Source organism: Bos indicus, chromosome 7, assembly GCF_029378745.1.
Source record: "Bos indicus isolate NIAB-ARS_2022 breed Sahiwal x Tharparkar chromosome 7, NIAB-ARS_B.indTharparkar_mat_pri_1.0, whole genome shotgun sequence".
NCBI lineage: Eukaryota > Metazoa > Chordata > Mammalia > Artiodactyla > Bovidae > Bos > Bos indicus.
This window is the reverse complement of record NC_091766.1, coordinates 97,884,716-97,898,419: the sequence shown is the minus strand read 5'-3', so window position 1 is coordinate 97,898,419 and position 13,704 is coordinate 97,884,716. Positions and strand designations below refer to the sequence as shown.

Below are 13,704 nucleotides of genomic sequence, written 5' to 3'. Positions count from 1 at the left end.
GGATAACTTGTAAGTGGTATACAGATACTATATTAAAAAATCAGTGGTATTGGTTACTACCTAAATAAATAAAATGTTAATTAGACCTGAGAAATATTTTTATAGTCCAAATCTATTTGTGAATTTTATATAAGATATTATATCCGTAAGCATCTTTGATTTGTTTGCTTATGTATATATCCATCCACTCACCAAACATATGTTGAGCCCTTCATTTAGTGTTCAGCATACAAAGAACAAGTAAAAATTCCAGCACTCTAGGAACAAATGGTAGAATACCAAAAAATAAAACAGAAACTACAGTGAATATTACATTATGTGCCTATAGCTAAGATAGTAATAGGTACAGGATATTGTGGGAATACTGAGGTAAGATTTCCTGCTTTCATGTTGTGTGTGTGTGTGTGTGTGTGTGTGTGTGTGTGCGCGTGCGTGTGTGCGTGCGCGCGCGTGGTGGTTGCTCAGTCATGTCCGACTTCGTGACCCCATGGACTGTAGCCCACCAGGCTCTTCTGTCCATGGGATTCTCCAGGCCAAGAATACTGGAGGGGGTTGCCATTTCCTTCTCCAAGGCATCTTCCTGACCCAGGGATCAAACCCTGGTCTCTAGCATTGCAGGCAGACGCTTTACCATCTGAGCTACTAGGGAAGCCTTCTATGGAAGCTTTAATGTTGGGTTGATTTGACTTTGGAGTCAGGAGAGATTTGTCAGAGAAGTATCCATGAAGTGAGGTTCAGGTAGAAATTATATAGTGAAAAAATCTTTAAAAAGGAAGTAATTGTGCAAAAGCAGAAAGTGGAAAGAGAAACTCACTTTCTGAGAATTACAAGTAGTATGCCATCACTAAAACTAAGGGTTTAGACAGGAAACTGGCTGGAGATAGGTTGGCAGAGACAGATTCCTGCACCTCATAGATGTTTTACTTTTGTTACAGAGCCACTGAAGACTTACCCATTTAGGGCAGGTTTGATTTTTATTTTGGAAAGAGCATATGCAACAGTGGGTTGAAATAGAACTACTTCATTACGGAGAGGCTTTTTACCTGTTTTTCCTCAGAATTTTATGTCCCACTGTTCTCCAATCCCCCAAACCTATATATATATTTATCTCTCAAGTGTTAGAATTTCCTTTTAAAATAAATTGTGTAAAACATTTGCATGGTTCAGAAATTGACAACTCATTTCAATCCTTGTTCCTTCTGCTTTCTTCTTTCCCCTCTCTTTGTAGGTAACCATTTTTAACTTAATTGTTTTATACACCATTATTGCTTTTGAAAAAAGCATAAGCAAATATGTGTAAACATTTCTCCCTTCATACACAAAGGAAGCATACTATAAATGCAGTTTTGTAGCTTGCCTTTTTTTTTTTCACATAACTCTATCTCATTCTATGGCAGTATATAAGGTATTCCTTACTTATTCTATGTGTATTCTTAGTCCTGCTATGAACAATTTAAGTGAAATAAATACTTCATGCTTTTAATATCTAAGGTGAAGACATTCTGATAATAAGCCTATTTGCCTTTAGAGTGGTGTAGGCTCAGGCTGTTTGCTTTTTTCATCAGGCAGAACTACTTTCACCTAAAGATTATGAAAGGAAGATTTCCTGCATTCACTTAAGAATATTGATACATTAACAAGGAATCTTGATACATTAAGAAGGAATTTTGACTAGCTATTTTCTCAAGATACAGTTAAGAATATAGGCCCATGATAGCTCCCAGATTCAATTATCCATCCATTTACTTTTCAGGTATTTACTGAGCGTCCACCAGTGTAAGATACTCTGGGGAAAAAAAACAGTACCTTCAAGAAGCTTATAAGCAATTAAAATGATACCCCTTCTACTTAATTCTTCTTTCTAAAGGATTAGTTCATCTTCACTTTCTTCTAAATGTTCTCCAGTTACTGTGCCTGACTTGTTTGTGTTCTTCATACCTCCTGGTTGAATTATTTTAAATATAGCCCAGAGAGGTATTTATTGGTTGACATGACTGTCTTTCCATACTAGGTTAGATGTTCTTATAATGGTAAGGACTTTTTGTCTCATCTCAGTCTTCCCAGTGCCTAACAAATGATAGTTTTTGCTAAAGTAATAAATGAAAAGTGTTGCTTGCCTAGTGGGTTAAGGGAAAAATGAAATTGTGTGTTGGGAAAAATATCTTCTCTGATATTCTTACTGAAATTTCAAGGGCCGAAATAGAATGCAGAATGGTCACTTTTGTTTTTTAATTAAAAGGCACTATGCTATTGAACCATGTGTCTGGAGGGTAGAAACTGGCAGAAATGGTTTTGATATAGCCTTTAAGATGGAACTTTTTGTTTACTCTTTCTATGAAGAAAAACTTATTCCACTAGATTCCCAAATTTTAAAAGTAGGTGTATGTTTGTTCACATTGTAAGCAAAACTTTTAGAATCAGATGTCTTCTTGAAAACATATATCTGTGTTTCCAGGTAGAAACTATTAATGCCTTGCTCTCAAAAATTACTTTTAGGAAGGGTTACTGTTCGATCTTGTAGTTTTTGTAGAGTAATACCTCCATCTAGTGATGTTTTTGAGAACTACAGCAAGAGAATAAGAAGCTTGAGTTTTGCTCCGTGTGTGTGACATTACCTTATTGTTTCTCATAAAGTCGGTTAAAATTACATCAAAAGCTGAGTCTGCCACATATTTAAAAAATTTAATGCCCTGGTTTTCAGCAATCCAAATGTAAACACCAGTTAACAAATGGCCTTTCGGATAATATTGATTGACACAATCAATTAGGTATAGACCATTTCTAGACTACTTTGGACAGGAAATAAGTGCTGGAAAGTGTATGTGTATGTGTACAGAGGCTAGGAAAGATTGTGAGAATTTACTATTTCAGACGTATTACTATGGAACCATAAAAAATTGAATAATTTTCTCAGAAAAGAAATTAGTAATCTTATTTTTTAGTAAATTGTACTTTATCATAGCTTAGTTATAATAAGTTACATTCCTCTGAGATGATAGAACATAGATGTGGACTTGCAAACAAGTTGAAACTCAATTTAATTCGTTTTCTACCTTTTACTAAATGAGAATTTTTATCACATTTTTTCTTCACACAATTTCTTCTTTATGTTCACTATATCAAATGACCTTTTAAGAATAGGGACTGTGTCTTAAACATTTTGTTATTCTAAGTTTCTAGCCCAGGATTCTCTGCCTGGTAGGTTTTGTTCATTACCCTTGGAGGAAGATTGTGATATAATTATCTTTTAGCCCAGGCTACTAAATTTATCAAGTCAGTTATTGCTGTAGATTAACATTAATTCCTTTTTCTATTTGTTTGGCTATACATGGTTGACATACTAAACAAACAAGGCTTAATGATGTGGAGCTTTTTGCTGAGTTAAGAAAAGCTAAAATTTGAATTAATTTTGTTTGAAATCTATTTATTTTTAAATTGTAGCCAGTCGGATGATGATTCTGGGTCAGCTTCCGGCTCTGGATCTGGTTCGAGTTCTGGAAGCAGTAGTGATGGAAGCAGTAGCCAGTCAGGTAGCAGCGACTCAGACTCTGGATCCGAATCGGGCAGTCAGTCAGAGTCTGAGTCAGACAATTCCCGAGACAATAAAGTTCAAGCAAAACCACCGAAAGTTGATGGAGCTGAGGTAATGAATAACGTATCCAATGACAGGTAGATTTCCTGTATTACTTTGGGAAAATGTATAGCATTGGTTTAGAGCATTCTTGATCTAGCTTTTAGAAAAAGTTGATTTTAAGTATTAAAATGCACTTTAAATTGTTCTCGAACTTGGTGTCATCTGTGGACTAATTGGCTTGAAAGAGAAGCAGTCTATAATTATTGATGTATAAGACAAGTATAAAATGAACATACATGAAACTTTCTCTTTTTGAAGCACAAATTGTTAAATAAATACTCAGTGTCTCATGGATAAAAATGTAAGGCTTTTGAGGTCTTTTTGTTAATTTTACAGTGTTATCTCTACTTTCAAGATCTTCAGAGGATATAATGTATTGCCAATAGGAGTATTTAATAGAATTCTGCTTCCTTGAAGATACGTGGTAGAATATGCCAAGGGCCATTCTGTTTTAAAAAAGCAATTGTAAGATTTAGTAAAACTTGTCTATACATCAGAATGGTATACAGAGTGTTACTTAGAGTACCAGTCATGATAAGATGCTTGGGCCAGAATATACAAATAGTTTCCTTCATGTAGGAAGTTTTGCTACCAGAAACAAAAAAGTCAGTCGAACTAAAACTGTGCTTAGTTAATTTGCATTCTGACTCTAGCTCCTCATCTTCACCTCACACCAGTTTAAAGGATTGGTAGCCACACTTTGAATAGCACTGGTAGCATATATTATCCTGTTGTTTTTGACAATAGTCCTAACACCAAAGAATACATTGATTAAGGCTGTCTGTCTGTGAACCTCAACACACCATAAATTATTTATATACATCTAAAGCTCAGCATTTATTTTAATTATATTGCAGCAATATTGTTTTACATATATGTGAGTAAGGAAAATAGTCTTACTATTATTTATTATTTGGAGGCAGTGAAAATGTTGATATTGGTTTTCAATAGATTATCCTTTTTCCACTTTTCTCAAAACTTTGTTCTTCACTTGTGTATATCTCTATTACAGTTCTGGAAATCTAGCCCTAGTATTTTGGCCGTTCAGAGATCTGCAATGCTTAAGAAGCAGCAGCAGCAGCAGCAGCAACATCAAGCTTCATCTAATAGTGGATCAGAGGAGGTGACTATTCATTGTGAAAGCTATTATCTGAAAAGTAGTCTTGATGCCTAATTATTTAACTGGGGGCTGTTTATGAAATTATTAGAAACAGTAAGGATATTAGAAGGATAGGAAAATAACTACATTTAAATGTGCATCAGTAGCCTTGAAGTGTAGACATACTTTTATTATAAACAGTGTAGTTCCTGTGTACACATGAGCTTGCATGTGTGTGTGTTTGCACAAAAACATTCAGGAAGAACTGTAGGTTTCCCCACCTATCCGAAAATGGAATGTCCTTTTTCCTGAGCTAAGTGGTATGAAAAAGCAAGGAGGCTGCTTCCTTAGGCCACATCTTGGTAACTGTCATGGGCAAAGTGAGGAAAGCACAGATGCTCACAGGCACAGTTCAGAATCCTGGCAGCACTGAGCAGCCCCTGGAAGGGGCTGCTCCACGTGCTTGCCACCTCAGTAGCAGCTTGCTGCGAAACAAATGCTGAGTGCTCAGAATTGAGTTTTGTAAAAGTGAAAATTCTCTTCATATTTGTTTCAGTTAGTGAAAACAGTTACTGGTGTAGGTTCTTTTGTAAAAGTGTAGTGGTATAAATTGAACTTTCAAAGATTGGGGGGGTATCTGTATATCAAAAACTGCCTATTGAGGAAGAAAAATACTAAATGAGAATTTGACATACCAACAATTAGGATTTTTTGAGGTCTTACTAGGCAACAGTAGTAGTATCCAGAAATGGTAGATTATAAGATTTTATACAAAATGCTGACCTTGTGATGTTTACTTAATTTCACTGGCTGTTAACATATTTGCAGTAAAAATGTAATTACTTTATATGCTAATTTATGGTATAAATGTAACATGGAAAAAAGTCTTTAGAGTTTTATTAGTAAAGTGAATGTTTAATCGTATAACAAGAAAAAATGTATAGTTGAATTCTAATCATTAGCAGCCTTAACTTTGTATATTTTTCTGTACAGGATTCCTCTAGCAGTGAAGATTCCGATGACTCATCCAGTGAGGTCAAAAGGAAAAAGCATAAAGAGTATGCCATTTTGTTCAACTGGTTACTTTTATATCAAGAAAATCCTAATGATTTATATTTCTTCCTTTATGACCAATTGTTGCCAGAAGTGAACTTCTTGGTTCATGGCATTCTATTAGGTTAATTTAAACCATTAATTCTTTTATGTTTCTGTGACAACATGGGTTTTTTTTTGTGTGCCACTTGTTTATCTCCTATAACACCTCTCCTGTATATTTTTTAAACTTCAAAGATCTTAGTCACAATATCAGAAGATCTTAATAACTTGAAAAACTTATATAGAAATGTTGGGACTAAAGATGTTGGATTTCAGATAGTTCGGATGTTAATAGTTATCCTTAATTTGTCTGCACATGAAATTTACTTCCTTTTTAGAACTCATTTAGCAACTCACTGTAATTTCCCAAAGATCTTGACCCAGGAAGTGTTAAAAAATACTTCAGGTCTCAGTTCTGATACTTTAGATGGTCTGAGTTGTTTTCTCTCTCATTTCTTCAAAAACATTGTTCCACTGTCTTGTCTTGTACATCCAGCTTTGGATTTGTTATTTATTTATCCCACTTAATGGAGAAGGCAATGGCACCCCACTCCAGTACTCCTGCCTGGAAAATCCTACGGACGGAGGAGCCTGGTAGGCTGCAGTCCATGGGGTCGCTACGAGTCGGATACGACTGAGCAACTTCACTTTCACTTTTCACTTTCCTGCATTGGAGAAGGAAATGGCAACCTATCTAGTGTTCTTGCCTGGAGAATCCCAGGGACGGGGGAGCCTGGTGGGCTGCCGTCTATGGGGTCACACAGACTTGGACACGACTGAAGTGACTTAGCAGCAGTAGCAGTATCCCACTTAATGCACTTTACTTTATGCATCTTTAATGTGAAGATTCATGAGTTTTACTAGTTTCTAAAAATTCAGTCATTGCATCTCTTGGCATTTTCTCTTTTTCATTCTATCAATTTGTGTTACTACAGTTAACAGATATTTTATCTGTCTTGGATCATACCTATTATATGTCTGTTGGATCATCCTTCTGGTCTACCATGAGTCTTACTTTACCATGTGTTTTATCCTTTTTTTGCTGTGCTATATTCTGGCTGATTTCTTTAGATCTGTCTTTTGTTTTACTGAGTGTATTTTCAGCTACTGTGTCTTATCAGCTGTTCAACTTTTCCACTGAATTAGTAATTTCTAAATTTAGTATGAGTGCAAGCAAAGAATATTTTTAAAATATGAGTAATTTAAGATGATGGATAGATTTTGTTGGATATAAAAGTGATTATAGTACTTACTATAAAAGTATAAAATGGAGATTTTTTTTCATATATGCTGCCTATTGCTATGTCTCATGTGCAAACTCTGAAAAACAATCTCAAGATAAAAAATTAGCTTCTCCCATTATGGTTTTTTTTTAATATCATAAACCAGATTTTAGCATGTGGCTTGCTTATGCAACCCTTAACATGACATAGTTGTAATTGGTATAAGCTGTGCAGAGCACTGGAGTAGAAACAGTGCCTTTAATATAGAATGTAGTGTATATGTAAGAACTTAATGTATATCTTTCATTTAAAGTTAATACTATGGTAGAATATTAACAGTGAATCCAACATTTTTTTCTTTCCATGTTATTTGAAATTAAATAGACTAAAAATAGTAATAAGGGTAAGGTAGTTACTGAATGTTGGTTAAGATGGAATGTTTTTATTTTTTCTTCAATTTTTTGATAACTTATTTTAAGTTTCTTAATGTATAATATTTTAAAATTTTTTTAAAGGGTATGTTTTTAAAAATCACAATCACCACAAAATTAGAATGAAAGGAATTATTATAGAATCTGTTTTGAAATGGCAAGTATAATTAGACAGAATTTTCAAAATTAAGCACTGTGACTCTAAATTAGCATACTGTGTTTTCACCTAAACTCCACTTACTTACGTTACATTTTGAGGTATGATTAAATGATTAACAAAAAACTCTGTAGTTAGAGAAATCTATGAAGAATATTTTCCAGCATTTTCTTATTCTACAGATATTTGAATATTTTTATAATGAGTGAAAATGATATTTTTTATATTAGCTGGAATGTAATTTAGCTTGATTATTTTTATATTTTGTCAGACAAAATTTGCTATATATGTATAAGTAAACATATTGTATATTTTATATACAGTGAAGATTGGCAAATGTCTGGATCGGGATCGCCCTCTCAGTCTGGTTCGGATTCAGAATCTGAAGAAGAAAGAGATAAAAGCAGTTGTGATGAAACAGAATCAGATTATGAGCCAAAAAATAAAGTTAAAAGTAGAAAACCTCAAAATAGGTAAGTATAGTATGTTCTTGGTTTGATTCTGAAAAATGTTGGTTACAGAAGGTATTCATTCTTTTTCTTAGAGTTTCTCAAATCTTGTTGTATGTCAGTATTTCTGTAAAATACCTCTTTCCTTCACTTTTCCCTAGATCTAAGTCAAAAAATGGAAAAAAGATTATTGGACAAAAAAAGAGACAGATTGATTCATCTGAGGAGGAGGATGATGATGAAGAAGAATATGATAATGATAAAAGAAGCTCTCGTCGCCAAGCAACTGTCAATGTTAGCTATAAGGAAGATGAGGAAATGAAAACAGATTCTGATGACCTCCTGGAAGTCTGTGGAGAGGATGTTCCTCAACCTGAGGAAGAGGAATTTGAAACAATAGAACGGTTTATGGATTGTCGGATTGGAAGAAAAGGAGGTATTTAAAGAAAAAGAAAAGAAACCTTCATTTTTGGTTTTGTTTTTCACTAATATTTACTAGAGTGAATTTTTTCCTGAAGACTTTTCAACTTTGAAAGCTGAGGGTGGAATTTTTACGTTTATACTTATTTGCTGTAAAATAGACCTTGCTTCTGGAGAAGGGAATGGCAACCCATTCCAGTATCCTTGCCTGGAGAATCCCATTGGCAGAGGTCCCTAGCAGGCTACAGTTCATGGGGTTGCACAGTCAGACATGACTGAGCGACTAACACACACACACACACACACACACACACACACACACACACCCCTTGCTTAGGGTTTCCCTGGTGGCTTAGTGGTAAAGAATCTATTTTGACCACTTCATCATACTTGTCCTACCTCTGATAAGTTTGAATCTGATCTCTCAGTCAGTGAATTCCCCCCTTCCTCCTTCCCTTTTCCATATATGTGTGAACATACAGTTTATCTTTCTCTTGACTTATTTTACTTAACATGATGCTACTGAGGTCCATCCATGTTGTTATAGATAGCAGATTTCCTCCTTTTTATGGCCAAATAGTATTCCGTTATATATGTATGTACAGTGTTTTTTGTAATCCAGTCATCTGTTGGTGGACGCTTATTACGTGTTATAAGTGATATAACAGTGAACATGGGAGTGCAGCTATCTCTTCTACATAGTGATTTCAAATATGTAGTTTTTAAAGGTGATTTTTAATCTTTCTGTTCTAGAATTCAGTTTCTTTTATGAATGTATAATGTAGTTTCCTATAAACTCATACCCTGTTTGTTACTTATTTAAAAGAGTATATATTTTTCTGTTTATATTCTTGAAATTTTGAGTTGAAATACTTCAATAACAGAATCACATGGAAGTATTGTACTATTTTTTTTCAGCTACTGGTGCTACTACAACCATCTATGCAGTTGAAGCAGATGGTGACCCGAATGCAGGATTTGAAAAAAACAAGGAACCAGGAGAGATCCAGTATTTAATTAAATGGAAAGGATGGTCACATATCCACAATACTTGGGAGACAGAGGAAACCCTTAAGCAGCAAAATGTTAGAGGAATGAAAAAATTAGATAATTATAAGAAAAAAGATCAGGAAACAAAAAGATGGTATGTTTTATGTTGGAGTTAAAAATTAGTGATGCTTAAATTTGTTTCAGTTTCTTCATTATTCAAATTGATTCACATTTGAGTGACAAGATGGGAGATTTTGTGCACAGATGGGATTTAGGGGAGATTTTTAACTTTGTTCTTGGGTTAATAATCTTTCAGGTTGAAAAATGCTTCTCCAGAAGATGTAGAATATTATAATTGTCAGCAAGAACTTACAGATGATCTCCATAAGCAGTATCAAATAGTGGAGCGAATAATTGGTTAGTAATAAATGATTCTAATTAAACATTTATCTTTCCATGCTTGAAGTCATCTGAAAACTTAAAGTTTTGCCTACATATCAAATAAAGTAGCTTGCTTTTATAATAATAATAGTGTAAACCAGATGGCTTATTTTTACTTGTATAGTTTTTACCAAGAATTATTCCTTAGATAAAATTCAGTGTAAAATATATCTGGTTTATCTTACAGCTCACTCCAATCAGAAGTCAGCTGCTGGCTATCCTGATTATTATTGCAAATGGCAGGGTCTTCCATACTCAGAGTGCAGCTGGGAAGATGGCGCTCTTATTTCCAAAAAGTTTCAAGCATGCATAGATGAGTATTTCAGCAGGAATCAATCAAAAACCACTCCTTTTAAAGACTGCAAAGTGAGTATTGTTTGCCATTTTAAATTATTGAAACTGTATTTATGCATCATAAATACTACAAGCCCCACACAGAGAGTTGGATCCTGATTTCATACAGGCTACAGGAAAGAACTCTTTGGATGGTAGGTCCTACAGGAAATGATATTCCTGTAATTGCTGTGCCATTTTAGATATGGCACTGTTTTCTAGCCTTGGTGACTGAAACTTGTGTCAGAAAGATAATAAATTGGTGGTGGCAGTTGTGGGGACTGGGTTAGGAAGGTCAAAAATGGAAAATTTCTTGGAAACTAGATGTATATGCTTGATTTAAAAGGTGGTGAATATTATCATTGATGATAGGAAAGGAAAAGAGGGATGTCCCCATAAGAAAGTATCAAGGACTGCCTTGCCTAATACTTAAAATTTACTACTAGTAATAGTTTGGGGTCTATGTACTACTAGAATTTGTTTTCTTATTATAAGATTTAATTAAATTCATAAGGGTAATTTAGAAATGAGAAATCAGATGGAAAGTCAAACCAGTTTTATGTTTTATTTCTAGGTCAGGGCTGGAACTGTGGTAAAATGAATGAATTTAACATAGCTTTTACTTGAGAAACATGTGAGATCCAAGTATTTCAGCAAAAACTCACTTACCTCTGTCATTTTTTATTCCGAAAAGAGACCAGAATATGTCACTGTACATTGTTATAGAAAACAGACTTCTTTCAGTCCTCATGTATATTTTGTCATGGAATTTCTGAGTGTGATGATTGGAGATGAAATTTTTAAATTTATGGTAAAAGCTGAGATCTTCATCTTTTAATATGATTTCTTATGTTTAATAATTCATGTTAATATTTGTTTCTACAAAAGGTATTAAAACAAAGGCCAAGATTTGTAGCTCTAAAGAAGCAGCCATCCTATATTGGAGGACATGAAGGATTAGAATTAAGAGATTATCAACTGAATGGTTTAAATTGGCTTGCTCACTCTTGGTGCAAGTATGTATATTTTGAATTGTTTATTTAAGAGGATAAATTTTTACAAATATGGGGTTTGGAAAAGATTTCCATCAGCATAAAGGATAAGACCCTCTGGTATTTTATACATAGGTCTTTGAATTTCCTATTATATAAACAGTTGTTTAGTTGCTCAGTCATGTCTAATTCTTTGTGACCCCATGGACTAGATAGCCTGCCAGGCTCCTCTGTCCATGAGATATCCCAGGCAAGAATACTGGAATGGGTTGCCATTTGCTTCTCCATGGGGATCTTCTCTGCCCAGGGATCAAACCTGTCTCTGCTGTCTTGGCAAGTGGGTTCTTGAGCATTGAGCCACCAGGGAAGCCCTATATAAATAGTACTTCTTATATTAAGAAGAAAAAGAACCTTTTGATTGTTGCAATATTTAAAAATGTTTTAATTGGAATAAGAATATGTATACATTGTTTCACAGTGTCCTGGACTGTCTCTCTTCCAGTTATTTCTAATAGCCAGTTTGGCTTCTGTTTTTCTCTTCCTCTCTCATGTGTCGCCTACTCTGTTTTTGGCAGTGTAGGTGACTAGGGTGCAGTTTTTTTGTTTTTTAAACTTTAACGTAGCTGTAGTTTTATCCGGACTCTACCACTTGTAGATGGATTGTGTCCTTATCTCCATAACTGACTGTAAATAATTCTGTTAATTTTTAAGCTGCTTTTATGTTCTAAAATCATAAACTCTCTTATACTATTATAGTTAATAAAAATGCATATTGTAAATAATACCTATCAGATTAATCTGATTTAACTTCATATAAATTTTTACATGGATTATGTATAAAGGTTACTTGTAAATTTGAATCGTTATTGCATACATGATTTTTGTTTTTCATTTTGCAGAGGTAATAGTTGCATACTTGCTGATGAAATGGGCCTTGGAAAAACAATACAGACGATCTCATTTCTGAACTATTTGTTTCATGAACACCAATTATATGGACCTTTTCTGTTAGTAGTACCACTCTCCACTCTCACTTCCTGGCAAAGGGAGATTCAGACATGGGCTTCTCAAATGAATGCTGTGGTTTATTTAGGTGACATCAACAGCAGAAACATGGTAAGTTGTTTCACCACAAATTTAGAAATTTAGACAAACTCATCTTTGAGGACAAGTCTTTGATTGGTCTTTATAAAGTCTTAGTTTCCAGCATGAAACTTGTTACAGAGTAAGATTCATCACATGTTTGATTGGCTTAATAGTTAATTTTTGTTTTAGTGTTATATATATTTTTTTCCTGCCTTATTATAAGTTTCAAATATATATGAAAGCCTACAGAAGAATGTAATAAAATCTCCATGTCCTATGTCCAACTGCACAGTTTTAACTCTTGCCCGTTTTGTTTCATCTGTCCCTCTACATGATACTTTCCTCCCAATTATTATTGTGAAGCAAACCCCAGACTTATTTCATCTACAAAAAGGAAATCACTTTTGTTTGGTCAAATGAGAAGTTCCTTCAGTGAAAAGCATATATTAAAAATGCGGCTTTTTTTTTATAGAAGATTTTGATATGCTGGAGTATTTATATTTTACTTATAAGTAAGATCACTGTAGCTTGTACTGTATAAAGAATTGTTAAAGTTTTTATTACAGAAACATATAGACAGGTTTTTTGTATTTTGAATGGATTTTAGTTCAGATACTCAAGTAAAAGTATTCTTCTAAAAAAATCTTTGTTTTAAAATTGTCTTTGAAATTTCTTGATAGATAAGAACTCATGAATGGATGCATCCCCAGACCAAACGGTTAAAATTTAATATACTGTTAACAACTTATGAAATCTTGTTGAAGGATAAGGTATGTATTAATCTGTTTTTCTGTTTGTTGTATATCAGTTTTTCCTTTACATTGTGGATAGGATGAAAAGATAAACATAAATCAGTGGTCAGCAGATGCAAAGTCTCTGGTTCAAGTCCAGCTTCTCTATTTATTTTTTTATGATCCTTGAAGTAAGGTTGATTTTTACATTTAAAAAGTGTTGTAAATACAAACCAAAGGATATGAAACCAGCTTGGTATAGTGTCTTGATTTGTAAGGTCTTTAAAGAGGAGGAAGTATCACACTACCACTGGGTAAATGCTTTATAGCTATTATCTTCTTTAATTCTTTATAATTACTTTATAATACACTTCTGTCCCTGTTGTGAAGAAAAGTCAAATCTCAAAGAGGTTGATGAACTTGCCTCAAGTCATGCAACTTTTAAGTAGCAGAATCAGGCCCGTCTCCATAAGTCAAACTAAGACTTTATAAAGTTTATGTATATATTGTAAATAAATAATTCATAAAAATCATAGCAGTTAATTGTAACTATACTTGGAGTTAGATACTATTCCAAATTTATTTTCTCCAAATTAACATTAATGAGGTTTCTACTGGACTTA

At 33.9% G+C, this 13,704-nt stretch overlaps 1 protein-coding gene across 4 annotated transcripts in view; it reads left to right on the top strand.

The window, feature by feature from the left end:
* CHD1 (chromodomain helicase DNA binding protein 1) overlaps window positions 1–13,704 on the top strand; it is a 75,645-nt gene that overhangs the window by 22,644 nt on the left and 39,297 nt on the right. For all 4 annotated transcript variants that reach the window (XM_070794065.1, XM_070794064.1, XM_070794061.1 and 1 more), the window contains 11 exons: window positions 3,442–3,643; window positions 4,647–4,757; window positions 5,727–5,791; window positions 7,963–8,112; window positions 8,250–8,524; window positions 9,427–9,652; window positions 9,815–9,915; window positions 10,127–10,305; window positions 11,161–11,288; window positions 12,164–12,380; window positions 13,031–13,120. In XM_070794065.1, the coding sequence (XP_070650166.1) occupies window positions 3,442–3,643; window positions 4,647–4,757; window positions 5,727–5,791; window positions 7,963–8,112; window positions 8,250–8,524; window positions 9,427–9,652; window positions 9,815–9,915; window positions 10,127–10,305; window positions 11,161–11,288; window positions 12,164–12,380; window positions 13,031–13,120 (1,744 nt within the window). The remainder of the gene's footprint in view (window positions 1–3,441; window positions 3,644–4,646; window positions 4,758–5,726; window positions 5,792–7,962; window positions 8,113–8,249; window positions 8,525–9,426; window positions 9,653–9,814; window positions 9,916–10,126; window positions 10,306–11,160; window positions 11,289–12,163; window positions 12,381–13,030; window positions 13,121–13,704) is intronic.